The sequence below is a fragment of the Equus asinus genome, chromosome 21 (genome assembly GCF_041296235.1).
Source record: "Equus asinus isolate D_3611 breed Donkey chromosome 21, EquAss-T2T_v2, whole genome shotgun sequence".
NCBI lineage: Eukaryota > Metazoa > Chordata > Mammalia > Perissodactyla > Equidae > Equus > Equus asinus.
In genome coordinates this window covers 29,155,929-29,177,158 of record NC_091810.1, presented here as the reverse complement: position 1 = coordinate 29,177,158, position 21,230 = coordinate 29,155,929, and the positions used below count along the sequence as shown (strand labels likewise).

The following is a 21,230-nucleotide window of genomic DNA, read 5'->3' as shown; positions in this document are numbered from 1 at the left end:
TTTGCTCCCTTTAAGGAGTCTCGAAGACATTCTACATATTTAAGGGCAGAGGTCTTTCTAGCATCTTACTCTTTTTCAAAGAGTTTTCATAACGTGGCATCTCCTTAAATTTTCTTGATGGCCTTATAAAGTAGGTGAGCAAATTTATCCCTATTTTACAAAGAGGAGACAAAACTGGTTTGTGATCAAATAATTGGCCTTGCATCCCAAATCCAAACAGAGGTAGAGTAGGACTAAAACTTAGGTCCTTTACCTTTCCTTAGAAGATTCCAGTATGTCTTACTATAATAAACCACGTTCTGAATGGGTTTAACGTCCTCTACCCAGACAGGAATGAAGTAAAAATAAAAACCACTCATTGCTGTTTCATTTTAAAAAAAACATTAAGACCTCAAGTTAGTGGTTCACAAACCCTTTCATCATTTAACATTCCAGGGATGCATTTCCTATAAAACAACCTAAGTACAAAATAACCCAAAATCTCTCTTCTCCATTTCATTCATTTCAATCTCCCTATATAGCCTAAAATAAAGTCGAATTTCTTACCTTGTTTGAGAAAGAGTGATGTTATTCCTTTTTAGCCTAATGGACAAATGAACGCGTTTTAACAAGAGGTTACATTCAACCCTGAGGAAGAGTAAAGAGAGAAAAGTGCCTACTGTACACCAAGGACAAAACAACTTGGTCAAAAGACACAAACTCATTCTCATCGGGAACATTCTGTCTCATTAATAGATAGAAAACAGAAGAGACATCACGCCATAAGTACATGACTTTCATTTTTCAGAAGTATAAAACATAAAGCTTTCCAGGAAGTAAGAGGAGAAAGAGGCTCCATTTTGTACTATTGAAACCTCATGTCTAGAATACTGAACAAAGTGGAGAAAAAAAGAAAGTGACAAGACATCTTACAACCATAAGCACAGTAAGAGCGGGCAGAACAGCCAACACCACAGAACGGAGCGAACATCTGTGTAACGGCTCCACGCAAGGGGCTGCGCTTTGTGCTCCAAATACGTCACCGGCTACCGTCTTCACAAAAACCTCCAAGTATGAGCAGAACTGAAGTTAAGGCATCCAGACGGTAGCACCCTATAGCAAGGTCTTTTCGAGAGAGCATACCTGTAACCGCTGAAACACTCCTGACCGCAAATTCCCAAATCCATAGTGGCACTGTGGGTTCAAAGCTCTTTCGGACGCCTCTTCATAGGGGACCTGCTCAATTTCCCAGTCAAACTCGTCCTCGTCATCTTCTACTCCCTCCTCAGGAACCTCAGAAGCACCTAAACGTGTTAAATATTAATTTGCTGAAATATTGGATTTCCTAGGTACCACCTGCGGAAGAAAAAGTATAGGGAAAAACGCCTGCTCACATGCACCAAAGACAGCCATAAGAATATGCACAGCCCTGCTAGTCTTAATAGCCAAAAATGGAACCAACCCAAAGGTCCGTCAATAGTAGGATGTATAAATAATAAGTGCAATGAAAGCAAACGGACCTCAGCTATATATGGATAAATCTCACAAAAATGTTAGGTGAAAGAAGCCAGACAAAAAAGAACACAACTGTACGAATTATATATACAGTTCAAAAAGAGGCAAAACTGAGGGAAGTGTTACCCTGGAGAGGAGGAGGGGAGAAGTAAGCAGGAGGAGACAGAGCAGCACCGCAGGGTACTGGAAATGCTCCACTTCTTGACCTAGGTGGCGGTCACTTTATGTAACTTATTGAACTGTACATGTCTGATGTTAGCTCAAGAGGCCAATATTTTGCCAAAAACAGAGATGCTGTTTCAGTTGGTCCAAAAAAGAGACTGACCCACTGGTTCAATAGAGTTCTTTATGTCTTTAAATTACATGTCACCAAATAAGCTATTTTCACATGTTTTTACATGACCTCCTTATCTTGTCATCTGAAGTATTTTCTCCTATTTGCTATATGTCCTTTCCCCTAGAAACACACAGCAATCCAGATATTCCATCTTTATTTCCTCCCAATTCTAAGACACATACCTATTTCTTCCACAAGTGGTTTTGCAGTCCTGGATTTTCTTGGCGCCAGAAGAGCAGTTAACATGTTCAGCCCCTCAAAATGCTGGCCAGGAGTTTCTTTGGGCAATCGAATGGTAAAAATACCTTAAAGATAAATTTATTTTATGCTTAGATGAAAATATTCTAAGACTTCACAAATATATCTAAGAAATATATATATTTTGGTAAAATATAATTCTATTTCCTAGAGCTCCACTGATTCAGCTGTCACCTCTCTAAGAAATTAATCCGTTAAAACTGCAGAATGCTTTAGTCTTACGCAGTATCACCTGCACCTATTGATCCTATTAAAAGTCCAAGTCAAAATTTCTAAAACTCAATGGCCTGAGAAGGTTATAACTTAGTTAACCAGTAGCTACTTATAAAATTTATTTTTGGACTAGGTGGGGGGAAATCAGGATATCTAATCCAATGGAGAATAGCAGTAGTTTCAAAAATACACAAAATCTTAATTAAAGCAATTACAGCTTAATAAAATTCTTTGATATCTCAAGAGATATATCGTAAAGTCTCAGGTGGACTCAAATTCCATCTCTGTACTTCTTTCCTTCAGTGGGTTTACCCACTTCATCCAGGCTCTCCTATGAACTTAGTACATTACTTACTCCTCTCACGTTTTAGAACATTTTAGTGTACTGAACTGTATTCTAATACATAAAATACATCTCAAGCCAACTATCTCCATATATACAACCTTCCTAAACCCCCGTCTACTTTTAAAGTTTAATAACTTTGTTTCAACATGCAACTTATCTGCAATTAAAAGCAGATTTACTATCTAGGAAGGCAGTTTCATTACACTTCATTATCACATTAATTATATTGTGTTATAGGTTAGAACTCTGTCATTTAACTCTTTCATCCCATTTTTCTTCCCTTACGCTAGTTCACTAAGATCAGTAAATATTCACTGAATAAATTAGACAAGAGTACACAAAGTATTCTTATTCCAGATCCAGTGACAAAGGGAAACCCAGTGGCTTCTATGAAGGGGAAATAAATGGCTTCATGGGTAGCTGAAATGAAGGGCTTATTAATCATGAGAAGAAAATTCAATCAGCCTTCAAATGTCACCTATGGACAGTTTCTCTCTCACCTACATGTTATTAAATTTTAAGTATGAAAACTGTACAAGAAAGATTTGATTCACAGCTAAAATCATCTACATCTTTTATCGTCTTACACATTTTTTTTACTTTTAAACACTTACTAAATTTAGGGGAAGTAGGAAACAAAACTACTAGAAAATAGAACCACGGTATTTAACTAATTTAACTTTACTCTGAAGAATACTGTGAAACACTTTAAAGAATTTGTAGAAACTGTAATGGTTACTAAATCTATCAATAACAGGCAGTGGACATTAAGAAACAATAAAGACTGACAGAGACAGATTGCACTAGCAAAACATCTACAGGTCACCGCGGCATCCTGAAGGATGTTTCTGTAGTTAGTCCAACAGGAAGAATCCAAAGAAAAAACTAACAAAAATCCCAAAGGCAATACCTTTATCAGCATCATAGGACCCCTGCTCACTTCCATTTTCTACAATTCTTCCAGGAAGGGTTAATCTGTAGATTTAATATAAGGTCTCATGAAGTCCTTAATTACAAAGGAGCATAAGTAATTATCAAGGAGGTCAACATTTACCATTGAAATCTATCAACCATTTTAAATGGAAATTCCTGAGCATTTCTTTAGCACTTTATAAACTAAACAAGTAGATTTCTTCCCCAGCTAAGAAGAAAGAAATCAGAGATGACTCATCTTTCTGTTTGAATACTCCCAGTCACCAATAAAATAGAGACTTAAAAAGAAAAGCCACAGCAACTATTAGTTATCAGGTGTTATAGTACTTTCCCCTTCCTAACGAATGAGGGTCATTCATAGACCTGATGCCTGATGCAGCAGGAGCTCAATAAAGGTAGACTAATTGGCTTCCAAAAAAAAAAAGAAACAAATAAACAAAAACTGGAAAACAATAAAAAAACAACAAAACCAACTGTTTATATTGGACAAATTAATACTTAAAAAATAGTAGAAAGCAAAAGCGTTTTTCTCAAATCTCATTATTACTATACGGGGATTTCCCCTCTTTCAGCCTAAAGGAAATGAACTGATTTCCCTGTTTCCAGCTTTACCCTGGGTTCGGTCAGTCTTCCACTGAGGCCCCAAAAGAACTTTCTAAAACTGAAGTCTACCACTTTTCCATTTGAAAAAGCTTCTATGGCTGCCCGACACTGACTAGATAATTTAAACTCATCTGTGTGGCACATCAGGCCAGCACCATTCCGTTCCAGACTTACAATCTGAGCCTCATGAGTCTCATTTCCTCTCATAATCCCCTCTCCCTTGCTTCCTACTCTAACAGTAATAATAATAATAACAATGATAAATTTGGCAGACCCCAAAAGGCCCAGGGCTTCACACCCTGGTCACCCTGGATCCCAATGTTTCCTGGAGCTACAATGCATTTTCCGAACCAAGATCCCTTCTGGGCCCAGTATAAAGAGTCAGTTTATGGATAAATCAAGCTTATTATAATGGTTACAAACACTAACTTTACTATCAGAATCTGAATTGATTACATGGCTCTGCCATTTACCAGCTTTGTAACTTTCCTTGTACAAGTTAATTAACTTCAAGGCTCAGATTCCTCATCTGTAAAAAGGGAAAAATAACAGGATCTATCCCAGGGTTACTGTGAGAAGGAAATGATAATACAAAGAGCTCAGTGGCTGGTACAGTATTGGTAAGCACTCAGAAGATGTAAGCTGTTATTATCAACTCCCTTCTCCTAAACTCTTTATAAGTACAGAGCTCAATTCTTACTGTGCAATAGTGAAGTCATATTTGTTCCTCCCCTGCTGGACTCTCAGTTGCTCAAGGAGGGGCGAGGCTTTATCAGTCTTTGATGTACTGAAGCAAACTGCATTTTCAAACATGGCCCATCTCATGGGACTCCTCCCAACAGTGGGGTCTATGTCCCCTCCACTTAAAACTGAATTAAGAACTTCTGGAACTGTTTTAACCAACACAATAAAGCAGAAGTGACACTGTGATTTCTGAGGTTAGGTCATATAAAGGTGACATGGATTCTGCCTTGCTCACTGGGAATACTCCCTCTTGAAATCTTCAAGCTACCCTGTTAGTGGTCCGACTCCCCAAAGGAATCAAAACTAGACCACACAAAGACCACACAGGGAGGTCCTGAAACTACACAAAGAGAGGTGCCCTCCGCCTCTCACCCCACCAGCCCCAGCTGCTTAGGCCCTTGTTGTTCCAGGTCCAGCCATCACGTGATCACAACTGAATGAAAGACGTCAAGCCCAGCCAAGCCCTTTCCAAACTCCTGACATGTAGAAACCAGGATAGGGACTTCAATGATTGTTAGTTTACACCATTAAGTTTGATTGTTTATGCAGCAACAGACAACTGGAACAGCAGGCCCTTAACAAATAATAACACCTACTGTTTATTGAACACATGGTTAATTACCAGGCATGGTAATAAGGACTATGCATGCATCATCTCAATCCTCACATCAACTCTTTAAAATCACTAATATTAGTCCCACTTTACAGACTAGGAAACTGAGACTGAACAACTTGCCCAAAGTCACAGAACTGTAAGTGTGCTGAGACCCAGGTGTGCCCAGCTCCCAAGCCTCTGCTACCCAAGGAATGGATGAACCTGAGTGAAGAGAACTCTTTAAATTCTTTCACACATAACCTCAGATTCTGCCTTCATCAACACTCCCAGACTTATGCACAGTGGTTTTTACTTTGAAATTTTAATTTTATTGTATTTATTTTATCTTACAATGCTGTCTCATTTAACAAGTTTTCTCTGAATCTCTGATCCATCATCTGTAACATGAGTAAATAACAGAACATACTTAGTAGGATTTGCTAAAATCAAATGAGATAATCCACATGAAGCACTAAGCTGGAGTAAAAAGTCAGTAAGTGTTTGCTCCCACCATCATCATCTTCCCGTTCTTCACGTCTTGGCTTAAATATGACCTCTTCAGAAAGGCTTTCCCTGGCCATTTTAGATTAACACAGGCTCTCTTATTCTCTATCAGCACACTTTATTTCCTTTTAGAGCACTTACCACAATTTGTAGTTATATGTGTATTTGTTTATTATTTTTCTCTCCCCACTAAAATGTAAACTACATGAGGCACCATTACAGCCCCAGTAACAACAACAGAGCCTGGTGTATACCATTACCTTGATAAACAAATCAAACGAATAAATGAGTAAGGAAACAGGGAAGTGCAGTATATTCAAGTAGGTGAATTAAGTTAGTCCTAATAGAAATATGAGCGAAACTAGTTCAAGCCCAGTGAAGGAATCAACTTGACTTAAGAGGAAGGTTTGTATCAGGAAAATACTAGGCAGGAAAGGTAGGCTGGAGCTACATTTGAATGGGAAAGATTAGGAGAATGGATTTTCCCGCTTAGGAAAGGGGAGGGGCCAAGGGACTGACAATGTTTAGGACGAATTGTGGGGCTAATGATAATGCCTACCTCCAAGGATCACTGTCAAGATTAAATGAGATAATGCACATAAAGCACATAATGCATTGTTTGCTCCCCACCTGGAAGGTGAGAAGTAACTGTTACCTGTTACCACTGTTCTTACGGTTCTGCAGGGAGAAAACGCAGGCAGACAAGTGCTGAAGGCCCCTCACTGAGACGTGGGGGACGACAACCACAATTAAGGGGCAAAATCAAACAGAGAAGTAGTAGACGACGAGGAGGTAGGAGAACGAGGCTACTTTGGTGTCAAGCGGGCAAGGAAGGCGAGAATTTCACCGGGTAGCGGTCAGCCAACAGGTCGATAAACAGAACGTGGACTGAGAAAAGTCAAATGGACCGGGCAGCGCGCGCTGTCCCGAGGTAAGGAAAAGAAAGAACAGAAAAGGAAGGTGACATGGTCCCAAACATGGTTTGGAAGAGGCTCCGAAATCTCTTTAACGTGGGGATTTAAGAAGGCTTAAGAAGGGAATGAACTTGTGCAGCATCTGGAGCGCACGCCTGGGAGAGGGCACTTCCTCAGGACCGAAAGATCTTGGGAAAAGGCAGTCGTGAAATCTAGACATGCCCCTCGCTTTGTCATCCTCCCTCGATAAGCAGGTATCTAATGAATGAATGAATGAATCCCCAAAAGACGTTCTTCCCTCGGCTAGACACCGGGAACTCGCCTGAGAAAGTACGGTTTGGCGTAGAACTTGAAGTCGACCCCCTCGAAGTAGACGTCGAACTCGGAGACCCGGGCGTAGGGCACGCGGATGGCGACAGTCAGGAAGTCGGGGTCCTGGCTGAGGTCGAACGCCGGGGTCAGCATCGCCGCGCCAGACTCAGGTGCCCAGGTCTGTCACTCTCACTGCCGCGGCAGACCCGCCACTCAAACCCTCCAAGAGCTCCCCACGCGCTGGTAGCCGCACTGTTAGTCTCGGCGCTTCCGGCTCAAGACGGAATTGCTCCTGCGTGAGAGAGGAAGTCCCGCCCCACGCCGATCTCCAAGGAGACGGGACGCTGTTAGTGGCGAGATGGAGAAAGGGCGTGGCGAGTAAGGCTTGGTGCGCTGAAATTGAACTGAGGGCGTAATTTGGAAGCACCCGGACAAGAGCCCACCTTAGACCCACCAAGCCTCTTTCAAGGTTCTTAGAGATGGTTTTAACAAGCATTGGCTTTGCAGATAGACCTGCGTTTGATCCCTTCTTGGCCACTTCTCAGCTGCCTTGGGAAAGTTACAAAACCTCTCTATGCTTCAGATATCTCTTCTATAAAGTGAGAATAATACTAGAGCCTAGCCCCGTAGAGATGTTGAGCGGAAAGCATGAAATTATGCATGTAAAGCTCTAACAACGTATCTGGCAAGTTGTCAACGCTAGATGTGCTGGAGCAGTCGCCGCAGAAGCCACAGGAGCATCGTTGCTGCGGTTTCCTTAGTTCTCGCCTGCGTTTTCAACAATTTCCCTTTCTCCCTCTCTGCCTTTCTCCCCCGATTTCTCTCCCATCCCTTTCCCCCCACTCCCCCCTTCATGCCCCTCCCTCTGTTTTTCTGCCACTTTCTCTCCCCTTCCTAATTATTTGAGTAGAGTTCTCTTGTTTACAGAGCGTCCATCCCGCTAATCTCATTTAATCTGCACTATAAACTCCAAAGAACGTGAGTCGGAGGGCTTAAGCAATATGTCCTATACTCGTGCATTTTACAATTATCAGAACCCAGAACGTGTGACTCAAACTCCTGTTGGTGCCTGCAGTGACAAATTGGGGTCCCTCTATGCTTTCCCCTCTTTCCCTTTTCTCACTCTTCTCCTTGCACTTGTTCAAGGTCCTTTTTCTTTCTTTCTTTTTTTTTTTTTTGTCTCTTTTCCTTCTCTTCCTTGCATTTCCCCTCCTTAGTGTGTGCTCCTCATACTTTCCCACTGCGTCTCTCACCAGTCTCCCTCAGCCCATACATATTCCCTTGGCCTTCCTTCCCTCTCACTTTACTTCCTGTTATTTCACCAGTAACTAGAATAGCCCAAGAAATAGTATTTACTTCCTGGTTTTAAAATCTCACCGGAAAGGGGGTGAAAATCATCTCCTGGGACAGTGAACCAGATAACCTCAAAAACCTTTTCAACCTCCAATTTTTTATGAGTCTTGAAAATTAATTAGGACTCAGAAAAACATACGAACAGGAGCAAATAAAATAAAAATGTCAAAGTAAAAACCACTCTGCTTAAACCTAAGAGTTTTGATAAAGACAAATTAAGAGGTTATGTGTAAAACAATTTGAAGAGTACTTTTTTTTTTTTTGAGGAAGATTAGCCCTGAGCCAACATCTGCTGCCAATCCTCCTCTTTTTGGCTGAGGAAGACTGGCCCTGAGCTAACATCCATGCCCATCTTCCTCTACTTTCTATGTGGGATGCCTACCACAGCATGAGTTGCCAATCAGTGCCATGTCCGCACCTGGGATCTGAACCGACGAACCCTGGGCCACTGAAGCGGAACGTGCGAACTTCACTGCTGTGCCACTGGCCGACTCCGTGAAGAGTATTCTTTACACATTCATCCAGTCCTTGGGTAGCAGAGGGATTAACTGAGTACTTATTATGTGCCAGCACTGCACCAAATCCTTTATAATGATCTCCTTTTCCCCTCCTGACAGCTCTATGAAGTAGGCATTATATATCCCCATGGTTTGCACAGAATTACACAGCTAGTGAATGGTGCAATGGGAATTGAAACCCAAATGAGACTGATTCCTGGGCACAGCCCCTCAAATACTACAGAGCTGACTCCTAATATTGCCACCTACCCAACTTGTTTCACCTTCTAAGGTCAAGGCTCCCTGCTTTAGACCACACTGAGCCTTACAAATGGCAGGCACTCTATGTTGAAAAGGAATTGATGCAAACTTGGAATTAGTAAAGCCTCAAAAAGTCCCTGGAGATAGGCCTTTGGCTGGATCATTCCAAATTAGCTTCTCTAGAAAGAGTCTTTACATCTACCATGGGACCTCATTCCTGTAGGTCACAAGCATTAATATTTTTAAATTATTAATGCGAGAGAATTAACTGAGGCTGAAGCTGGGCTATCCACGAGGAGACTCTAATTGAAAGCAGTTTACAGGGGCTGGCCCGGTGGCACAGTGGTTAAGTTTGCACGTTCCGATAAGCAGCCCAGGTTCACTGGTTTGGATCCCAGGTGGGAACCTACGCACCGCTTGTCAAGCCATGCTGTGGCAGGCATCCTACATATAAAGTAGAGGAATGTGGGCATGGATGTTAGTTCAGGGCCAGCCTTCCTCAGCAAAAAGAGGAGGATTGGCAGCAGTTAGCTCAGGGCTAATCTTCCTCAAAAAAAAAGAAAGAAAGCAGTTTACAAAGCAGGGCTGTGCACTTCCTAGATATTTTATTCTGTGTTTGGCAAACACACACACACATAGGATTACAACACAGATAAACAGACTATAGGGTTCCTTGCCACTATTGTTTATAAGAAATATATATTGCATCTGCTGTATCACAAGACACTGATAATTGCAACTATATAGCAGGTCTTTGTTGTTGTTTTATTTGCAAGCTATAGTTCATTTTACTTTTGTATTTCTACAAAAGTAAATTTCTATAAAAATACTTTTGCCTTTCTAATTTGTGGTAAATTACACAAGTTTTAAGTTCATTCTCTTTTTTAAAAAATAGTCAACGGGGCCGGCCCGGTGGCACGGCAGTTAAGTTTGCAAGTTCTGCTTTGGCGGCCTGGGTTAGCCCGTTCGGACCCCAGGTGCCGACATGACACCGCTTGGCACGCCATGCTGTGGTAGGCATCCCACATATAAAGTAGAGGAAGATGGGCACGGATGTTAGCTCAGAGCCAGGCTTCCTCAGCAAAAAGAGGAGGATTGGCAGCAGTTAGCTCAGGGCTAAAATTCCTCAAAAAAAAAAAAATAGTCAAGGGGCCAACCCAGTGGCATAGCAGTTAAATTCGCATGCTCTGCTTCACCAGCCCAGGGTTCGCTGGTTCAGATCCCGGGTGCAGACCTACACACTGTTTTTCAAGCCATTCTGTGGCAGTCATCCCACATATAAAACAGAGGAAGATGGGCACGGATGTTAGCTCAGGGCCAATCTTCCTCAGCAAAAAACAAGGATTGGTGGCGAATATTAGCTCAGGGCTAATCTTCCTCAAAAAAAAAAAAATAGTCAAGATAAAGTTCCCTTGACTACTGTCCAACGTTGGTCCTCTCTTCTGCTTCCCCAAAGGTGATCCGTCTAGCTACCCTTGCAGACCTTTTTATGTTTCTATATACATTTCTAGGTACCCTGTTACTTTATGTTTTGGTATGCATGGGTACATTATCACACTGTAAATGTCAATCTGCAGCCTTATTATTTTTCTTGGGTACTTTTTTAGACATATCAATAGTGATTCATAGATCCAGTTGAGTTCATGTTTCTAGATATAGACATTGCTTTAAAATAAATACATTATTTCAGCATTTCATGTTAACTCTGCTTTAGAGGGAAAACAAACAGGAATGAAATTGTTCATCATTTTTTGAGCATTCTAAGTTGTTGGATTTCTTTTATTTGTTTTTCCATTTCCTTAAGGCTTACTTTTGGATAGCTTTTCACTATTTTAAAAATAGTTTTTTCCATGGCCAATTTATTGAGGACAAGTATATGACTTGCCATCTCTGATATTAAATCAGCCCTCTTTTGGTCTAACAAATTTGATTGTGATCCACAAGTTTCAAAATTAAATGTTAAATTTAAAAAATGTTTTCTATAAACAATTCCAATTTCAGCCTTATCACAAAGTTCTATTGTTAGTCTTTAAATGGTGAAATGCTCCTTGTTTCCAGAAGGTGGCATGCGTATAGGTGAGTAAGACAATGTTAACTCAGAGAATAGAGTTTTAACCTCAGTTGGAAATAGCTTCCTGAATAAGCTGTTTATAACTCTAGTTCATTCTCTGAGCCATTTTGGGGAAGTGGTGGGATCTTACACACAACTTGCAGACTACACCTTAACAATTGTTGCTATTTTGGTATACATCTTTTCAGAGTTTTATTCTATTCATAAAAGTATAGAAAGATTTTTAAACAAAAGTGGCATCATACTCTGTATTTTCACTTTTTTCCACCTAACATAGTATTATAATATTTCCATTGACTACTTTTTTGTCAAGAATATTGTAACATAATTGTACCCTTCTTATTTCTCAGTGTTAGTATTGTATCTCTTAAGAAATAAATAAGGGGCCAGCCCGGGGCGCAGCAGTTAAGTGCGCACATTCCGCTTCGGTGGCCCAGGGTTCGCTGGTTCGGATCCTGGTGCGGACATGGCGCTGCTTGGCAAGCCATGCTGTGGTAGGCATCCCACGTATAAAGCAGAGGAAGGTGGGCACGGATGTGAGCTCAGGGCCAGTCTTCCTCAGCAAACAGAGGAAGATTGGCAGCAGATGTTAGCTCAGAGCTAATCTTCCTCAAAATAAAAGTAAATAAAATAAAATGAAATAAGGTTATGATTCCCTTTGAGAGAGGAAAAAAATGAAACCAATAGCAGAATAATAAACAGAGATCACAAAACAAGAATAAAAATACAAACGTTAGGGACCGGCCCAGTGGTGCAGCAGTTAAGTGTGCACGTTCCGCTTCGGTGGCCCAGGGTCTGCCAGTTCGGATCCCAGGTGCGGACATGGCACCACTTGGCAAGCCATGCTGTGGTAGGTGTCCCACATATAAAGTAGAGCAAGATGGGCACCGATGTTAGCTCAGGGCCAGTCTTCCTCACCAAAAAGAGGAGGATTGGCAGCAGATGTTAGCTCAAGGCTAATCTTCCTCAAAAAAAGAAAGGAAGGAAGGAAGGAAGAAATCCTTAAAAAAAAAAAAATACAAAATTTAGAATAGAAACTAGATACATTTTGAAGTTTGAAAAACATTATCCTTTCATATAACAATAGTCAATACGACGGGACTAGATATCCTGAGTTTTGCAATTCCATGTTATAAACTGCTTCTAAGAGGGCTTGGATGAATTCATGCATAACTCACAGATAAATACTGGATTGTAAAAAAAGTTTAAGGGACAGTTTTGTGACAGCAGGCTATAGAGGGACAGAGCAGACCGCGAGTCTGACACTGGTGTTTTGTAAACCCTTTTACAGTTAAGCACAAGTGTTATTGATCCTTGCCCCAAACCTTCAGCCCATTCAAGTTACAGTTGTTCAAGAGCGCAGCGTTGGCAATAACAGATCACAGTAATGGGTACTTTAGGTAGGCTTCAGTCCAATTCCAATTTTATACAAGCTCAGTAAATGTCTGAAGAAAATCTGAACTGGCTACAGTTGACTCCAGTAAGTTTTTTGAAAACACTTTTGTGCAGTGTGTGGCTAAGGGCTTAGCAACATATATTTCAAAATGCTAGTCCCATCCCAGGAGATGAAATGCAGATAACATGGGAATGCTCACCAACCAGCATGCTGAGCTCCCTTCATTGTTTAACATCATGTATCTAAAAGACATCTGCAGAAGGTTCTGGGGCTTTTTGGGAATTTTTTAAAGTTTGGCACCTGAGCTAACATGTGTTGCTGATCTTTTTTTTTTCCTTCTTCTTCTCCCCGAAGCCCCCCAGTACATAGTTGTAGGTCCTTCTCGTTGTGCTATGTGGGACGCTGCCTCAAGCATGGCTTGGTGAGCAGTGCCATGTCTGCACCCAGGATCTGAACTGGTGAAACCCTAGGCCGCCCATCGGGGCCTGTGAACTTAACTACTCGGCCACGGGGCCGGCCCCCAGAAGGTTCTGTTTTGATGCCCTGCCCAGATACCCTTTAGGGAACCAGGGAACCCATCAGTCACTAACAGCAAGTGCTGTTAATGGCTTGCCCCTGACCCCTTCTCTAAAGAATTGCCCTTGCCCAGAGTTTCTCCACCTCAGGTATTTGGGGCCAGATAATTCTTTGTTGCGGGGGGCTATTCAGTGCATTGTAAGATGTGTAGCAGCATTTCTGCCCTGTAATTTCTCAGAGCCAGTTCCAGCTCTGCTGTGGTGACAACCACAAATATCTCCAGACCTTGCCAAATGTCTCCTAGGGGACAAGACTGCCCACAGTTGAGAACAACTGCTCTAGACTGATGGGAGATTCCAGGAAGCAATTACCACACCACCACACCCCACCAGGCCCGCAACCATGAGGACTGACAGCAGGTACATACCTCCTTAAAGGGACAGACGACTCCAGTGTGGCTTATGCTCCAGAGTTCCTTATAGGATCAGGCCAAGGCTCGATTTTCCCCGAACCCACATCCTTGCTCAGCTCTTCCCGTTTCTGCCTCCTTCACTTCCTCCCTTACAGATTTCTCCTGAGATGCCCTCTCAATAAATCACGTGGGTCCAAATCCTTGTCTCAGTCTCTGTTTCTAAGGAACAGAAGCATAGGTCCCGGGCACCTGACCTATAGCCACATCTTGAGGAATCCCTTAACATTCTTTATGCTCTTGCAAAATTACTTCAGTGTCTACAATATCTATGGAAAATATATGATTTAAGTTTTTATGTCACTTTTAGTGTCACATCTAGTTTCTTTTAACCTGACTAATCTTTTCCTTGACTCAGGGCGAACATGTCTTTAGTCTCTTGTGCAGCAGTCACTTAGATGCACCTCTTTTGTCATCAAAGAATATGATGGGATTGTAAATTGGTACCACCACCTTAAATAACTTTTTGGCAGTATCTACTAAAGCTAAACATATGTATGCCCTAACAGCCTGCAATTCCTGTCTCTGATATATAACAGAAAATGAGTGGTAACCTTCCATCCAGAGACATGTACAAGAATGTTCATAGAGGCATTATTCATAATAGCCCAAACTGGATACAATTCAAGTGCCCATCAAGAGTACAAGAGACAAATTGCAGTATATTCACTCAATATTGCTACACAGCAATGAGAAAGAATGAACTAATGCTGTACACAACATGCATGAATCGCATAGGCATGTTAAGTCAAAACAGCCAGATCCAAGAGTCCATGCTAGATGTTTCCATTTATATGAAGGCAAACTAATCTATGGTCATAGATGTGAGCATAGTGATTACCTTCGTGGGCATAGTTATCGACTGAGAGGGGGCGTGAAAAAGCCTGCTGGGTGCTGAAAATTTAGTCTATATCTTGATTTGGGTGGGAATTACATCAGTATATACATATGTAAAAATTCCTAGAGCTGTATATTTAAGATTTGTGCCCTTACTGTGTGTAATATTTCAATAAAGAAGAGATTCTGTGGATGACTAGAAAACAATCAGAAGACCTGGACCACCCTTGGATGCTGGGAATATAGACTGCTGATGGCTCACAGTTGTGTCCCTCACAGGGCATTGCCCGTGACCACAGAAAAGTGCCTTGTCCAAAGTTGCCCCCTCCAGAAGGCTACTGCAGGATGCAAAGTCTGGCTCTCTGCCTCAAAATGGGATAACTCTGAAAGCCGCCCCAGCTCCAGAGCAACCTGTAGAACTGGCATATATCTTGGTTGCAATTGCATTGTGGGCCACTGTCCAGTTCCACTTCCTTTTCTTACAAGTCTGTCTCCCAAGAGCATGCCCCCAAAACCATCTGCACTCAATTGTCCTTCTTAGAGTCTGTTTCTAGGAGCCCCAATCTAAAATGCCACCACTCTACCTTTCCAAATAGATTGGAATGTTCACCTTCTTCTCAATATTGCAGTTCCCAAAATTAACCCTACAACCTCCTTCTTGATTTCTCTGCAGTGTCATTACCGGGCATTTCTTTACCAAGGGGTCTTAAAGCAATGATTTTGCCTGTATTTTTAAAACCCATAACCCATTGCCAGGGCTCTCTATCTTCCTGAATGCCTTTTGATTATTGCAGCCACCAAAAACAATTCTTGTGGGGGAAAAAAAACACTCAACAAAACTATGAGCTACAAGTAGGAGAAAAATAGGTCCCCTGCAATTTGAAACAATTTCTGTTGATTATATGTATTGTACACTCATTACAGGCACTTCTCTATAAAATAGCATGACTAGATTGTTTTATACTGTTTCCCCAGAAGAGTTCACATTAGTCACTTTTTCCCTAAACAAGGATAAATTCTCTTTTTTTAAAAATTTTCCCTTCTTCTCCCCAAAGCACCCCAGTACGTAGCTGCATATATTAGTTGTGGGTCCTTCTAGTTGTGGCATGTGGGATGCCGCTTCAGTGTGGCTTGATGAGCGGTGCCATGTCCATGCCCAGGATCTGAACCGGCAAAACCCCGGGCTACCGAAGCAGAGTGCGAGAACTCAACAACTCGGTCATGGGGCAGCCCCAAGGATAAATTCTTTCAACGAGATACCCAAGTGTTTAAAATGCAGGTAGTAATTACTGCATGTTATTGTCAGTTGTACATAACCAAGACATAGCTTTGGATCCTTCTTCCAATCTTCTCCTTTTGCTTTGCTCCATTCTGGACTCTGGTTTTTTGCGTATCCTCTATTAAGAGTTCATTCATCCTTCAGTTTACTTATACTCTTTTCCTACATCAACATTTTCTTTGTTTCATATTAATTTTTTTCCTTGTGGGTTTTATCTATTTACACTTGTTTTTCGTGGTCATTTCAGTATTTAACTGCCTTTTAATTGTGATTTTTTTTAAAAAAAAAAAAGCATAATTCATAGCCAATTAGATGTTTCTCTCTTTAGATAAGACGTGAAGAAACAAGAAAATGTAAACTTAGGTCTTCATGGCATCAGAAGTCTCCAGCCTGTGCAACAGAGCCTGAATGGGCACTGTGGAGCTGGTTGCCTCCATTATCGTGATCTGTAGAATTTTTTTTCATTCTGGAAAATAATGCTTGGGTTTTTCCCTTTTCCTCTGGGCAACACTGCCCAGAAAAAATTACCATAAGATAATGGTATAAATTTAATCAACAATCATAGCTGGTATTTATTGGTTGCTTACTATATACTGGCCATTTTTCCAAGTGATGTGAAAACAATGTCATTATTTCATTCCCATATCAGCTCTATGAGGAAAAACCTCTTATATTACCACCACCACCACCTCTAATTTAGAGATAAAGAAACTTGGACTTAGAGAGGTTGAGTGGTTTTTCAAGTCCCATGGCTTGTAAGTGACACAGCCAGGATTGGGCTTATCCTGTCTTTAGTCCAGTGTCCATAAAACACATGTTTCTGGGGGCCAGCCCAGTGGTGTAGTGGTTAAGTTCATGCTCTCCACTTCAGTGGCTCAGGGCTGGTGGGTTCAGATCCTGGGCATAGACCTACATAGCGCTATCAAGCCATGCTGTGGCAACATCCCACACACAAAATAGAGGAAGATTGGCACAGATGTTAGCTCAGTGACAATCTTCCTCACCAAAAAAAAAAAAAAAAAAAGAAAGGTGTTTCTGTTCTTTTTGCTCCGGGAAGAGAGAATGAGAGAGTGGAGACACTAAAAGGTGAAAGAAATTATTCCTCACTTCAAATAATTTAGACTTTAGTTATGAAAATAAAACACAGAAGGATTAACAGTTGTGATAGCCAGTTTCTAAAGATGCCTCCCTCCACACACAGTGAGCCACTACTCCCAATAATCACACCCTTCTGTGGTCCCTTCTCACAGTGAACCTGGGTTGGCCCTGTGGAGGCAACAGAATGCAGCAGAGGTGACACCACGTGACTTCTGAAGGCCTCGTCCTAAAAGTCCTTGCCTCTACCACTCCGACTTTTGGAATGGGTGCTCGGAGGGAAACCAGCCACGGTGTAAGAAATCCAAGTACCCTGACACAACCAGCCTGTGGGGAAGCCCAGCCTAGCCATGTGGAGAGGCCGTGCGGTCAGCCCTAGCTGCCATCCCAGCCCAGGCACCATTCACATGAATGCGGAAGCCCAGCCTAGCCACGTGGAGAGGCCGTGTGGTCAGCCCCAGCTGCCATCCCCGCCCAGGCACCATTCACATGAGTGCCGAAGCCATCTTGGACATTCGAGCCCCAGCAGATACCACATGGAGAACAGAGGAATCTCGCTGTCAGCTAGAAACAAAGCTCCAGGCTTATGTCCCTATCCTAGCTACTTCCAGTCCTTTGAGCCACCTCAGCTGAGGTCCCAGTTATGTCAGAAGAGAGATGAGCCATCCCCGCTATGCCTACCCAATTCCTAACTCACGTAATTGTGAGCCTAATGGTTGTTGTTTTATTTGTTTTATTTATTTATTTTTTTTTAAAGATTCGCACCTGAGCCAACATCTGTTGCCAATCTTATTTTTTTTCTTCTTCTTCTCTCCAAAGCCCCCAGTACATACTTGTATATTTTCAGTTGTGGGTCCATCTAGCTGTGGCATGTGGGATGACGCCTCAGCATGGCCTGATGAGCGGTGCCATGTCCGCACCCAGGATCCGAACCAGCGAAACCGTGGGCCACCAAAGCGGAGCGCGTGAACTCAACCGCTCGGCCATGGGGCTGGCCCCAGTGGTCGTTGTTTTAAGTTGGTAGTTTTGGGGGAGGTTTGCAATGCAGCAAGTGATAAATGGAACAGCAGTGAAAGACAACAAAGACTGTACAAATTAAATCAGAGAGATCCAGAGACAGAGAAATGCTTGGGGGTTGGAACAATTAGAAAAATCTCATTCCTGATAAGAAAATCTGGAGCCTAAGCAAAGGCCCCCAGGAGAAAAAGTGCAGATCAGTGGGGCAGAACCAGGTCACCTTATCTGACGTGAAGGATGCAAGAACTGAAGCAACAAGACTTGGGACTGGAAAAGAATCCAGGGCAAATGGGTGCGGGTGGTGAATGCCAAGGAAAGCATTCTACAGCTGACCTGGACTATGAAAACCATCTAGTACGACCCACTTTTTTTTTTTTTTTTTTTTTTACAGATAAGGAAACTGAAACCTAGAGAAACAAAGTGAATTGGGGAAGGTTACATGGCTGGTTGGCAGCAGAAGTTAATACTCAAGGCTAGGGTGTGGTTTCTTTCCTGCAGAAAGCCACAGTTGGTTAGAGAAAGAGGATCATGACTCTTTTTTTTTTTTGAGGAAGATTAGCCTTGAGCTACCATCTGCCTCCAATCTTCCTTTTCTTTTTTTATGTTGAGGAAGACTGGCCCTGAGCTAACATCCATGTCCATCTTCCTCTACTTTATATGTGGGGACGCCTGCCACAGCATGGCTTGATGAGCAGTGGGTAGGTCCACACCCAGGATCCGAACCAGTGAACCCCAGGCTGCTGAAGCAGAATGTGCAAACTTAACGGCTGTGCCACTAGGCCAGCCCAAGGATCACAATTCTGTGTCTAAATCTAGGTAAGCTTTCTCCCCTGGCATCAAAAATACCGTGGGATATCCATCCTAAATGGCTGGACAGACACTGCAGTCTTTAAAGCCAGGTTCTTTCATTTGTAATTGTGAAGTCTCTCATCATTCTTTCCTCATCCTCTCCCTTTGTATTGAAAACAAAACAAAACCTCTAAAGCTTTTAGTCGCTGAACTTTCCCCAAATTCTCCATTAAATTTCTTAAACAAGTTTATTGAGGCATAATTTACATTTCATAAAATTCACTCTGCTTTAAGTGTACTATTCAGCCATTTTTAGTAGTAAATTGTGCAGTCATCCCCATAATCCGGTTCCAGAATATTTCCATCACCCCAATAAAATCTTTCTGTGCATTTACAGTTAATCCTTGTTCCCGCCCTGAGCTGCAGTCAACAAATAATTTACTCCTTGTCTCTGTGATGAGGATTTTTAGGCTGCTTAATTTTAAAATGGTTTATGACGAGGACTTTTAGGCTGGTTACTTTTAAAACTACAGATGAGAAGCAGGCTCCAAGGAGTGAATTTTCTTGCTTGTCCCTTTGTTGGGAAAGATTTACATTTCTAAGGGAAACCTCTATCTGTAAAGATGCCTCCCTCTCTGTGCCAGGAAGAAGGGGGATGGCCTTATCTCTAGAAACTCTTAATGCCAGAGGCAAGAACTTAAGTTGGTTGCTGTCTGGCAATCTCATGTAACTGATTTAGGGTGGTGGCTTCTAGCCTTTCTAACCTTTACTTAATCCGATTTGATTCTTGTCTAAAAGTCATGGGATCACCCAATGACCAGACCCCACCTGCACTGGTACCATTTTAACTTTTTTTTCATGTTCTTTCCTTTATCTTGTAAAGAAATGACTCACATACCCATGCCTTATAAAATTAGCCCTAACCCTCAACTCGGGGCAGCAGCAGGAGCTCTGCCTGCCCATGAGTCCTATCCCCATGCTATTCCACACTATTCTCTAAATAAAAGAGCACTCCTGCCAGATCTTGAGAGTCTAAGAAATCTTTCTTTCGACTCCTCTGCTCACCGACCCTGCATCATCTGTAGATTTACCTTTCTGGACATTTGAGGGAAAAGGGACCATACAATAAGTCATCTTTTGGGGCTAGCTTTTTTCACATAGCATAATGTTTTTGAGGTTCATCCACGCTGTAATATACATCAGCAGTTTGTTTCGTTTCATTGCAGAATAGAATTCCATTGTACAAGTGCACTACATTTTGTCTATCCATCTACCGGCTAATGGACTGGCTTGTTTCCTCTTTTTGGCTGTGGTGAACAAGGCTGCTTCCGTTAATTTTTATTTATTTATTTTTTCACTGAGGAAGAGTGGCCCTGAGCTAACAAAATAGAGCCAGTCTTGCTCTATTTTGTATGTGGGACGCTGCTACAGCGTGGCTTGAGGAGCAGTGTGTATGTCCGTGCCCAGGATCCAAACCCGTGGACCCCGGGCCACTGAGTCAGAGCATGTGGACTCAACCACTACACCACTGGGCCGGGCCCCATTAATTTTTAAAAGCAGTAAGGATTCCTTTGTATAGAGAAGTCACTTACATAAGTTTTGAGGTTCTTGAGGAAATTGCTTATTAATATATGAAAATATTGAAAAACATGAAGAAGAAAACAAATTCACCAGAGATAACCACACTGGGAATAGTCTACACTGTTTTTATGTCAGTAACATTTTATTGAATTGATGTACTGTAATTTGTTTATCTGATCCCAGTTATTAGATTGTTCAGTTATATCCAATTTACTTCCATTATAAACAACGACTTTTGCTGTGTTCACAAAAGCTGTCTCCAGATTAAATTCACAAAACTACTTACTTCTGTTTTCTTTCAGCTCTTTTACAGTTTATTCTTTACATTCAACTTTTTATTCCATTCTGAAGATATTTTGGCATTTGTTTACCCCAAAGCCATCCTTCCACAATGACTTTAAAATTATTCTTTACTGCAAAGCACAGATTAATATTGGCCAGTATCTTTTCCTTGGTTTATATTGTATTTCATCAAGTAACTTCAATGTGCCAATACCATCCTGTTTTAATTATAGCTGACTAGTGCCTTATAATACACAGCGATGTTAGTCTTCCCTCAACATTATCTTGTTTCATATTGTCCAGTTCAAAAAAAAAATCCTAGGAAATATAATTTTGGTTAATATGTATGTCCTGAAAATTTTGATAGAATTCATACATTTTAATGACAAAATCATTTTCTGAGTTCATCAAGGAAACTCCTGGTTGAAGCAACATTTGGGTGACTTTTTTGTGATGCACATAATCATGGTCCCCTCTCCTCCCTCTTTCTCCATCATTTTCCAGTCTCCCACCTGACCACCACGTTCTGTTCAG

The 21,230-nt window shown here is 41.7% G+C and overlaps 1 protein-coding gene across 3 annotated transcripts in view; it reads right to left on the bottom strand.

Moving 5' to 3' along the window:
* SHQ1 (SHQ1, H/ACA ribonucleoprotein assembly factor) overlaps positions 1 to 7,547 on the bottom strand; it is a 96,152-nt gene extending 88,605 nt beyond the window's left edge. The window contains exons 1-4 of one of the 3 annotated variants that reach the window (XM_070492615.1): positions 7,264 to 7,547; positions 3,559 to 3,623; positions 2,014 to 2,136; positions 1,123 to 1,283 (exon numbers count right to left, since the gene is read on the bottom strand). In XM_070492615.1, the coding sequence (XP_070348716.1) occupies positions 1,123 to 1,283; positions 2,014 to 2,136; positions 3,559 to 3,623; positions 7,264 to 7,406 (492 nt within the window). In that variant the 5' untranslated portion in view covers positions 7,407 to 7,547. The remainder of the gene's footprint in view (positions 1 to 1,122; positions 1,284 to 2,013; positions 2,137 to 3,558; positions 3,624 to 7,263) is intronic. The other 2 variants (XM_070492617.1, XM_070492616.1) reach the window with 2 other exon arrangements.
* Positions 7,548 to 21,230: the final 13,683 nt, after the last annotated feature.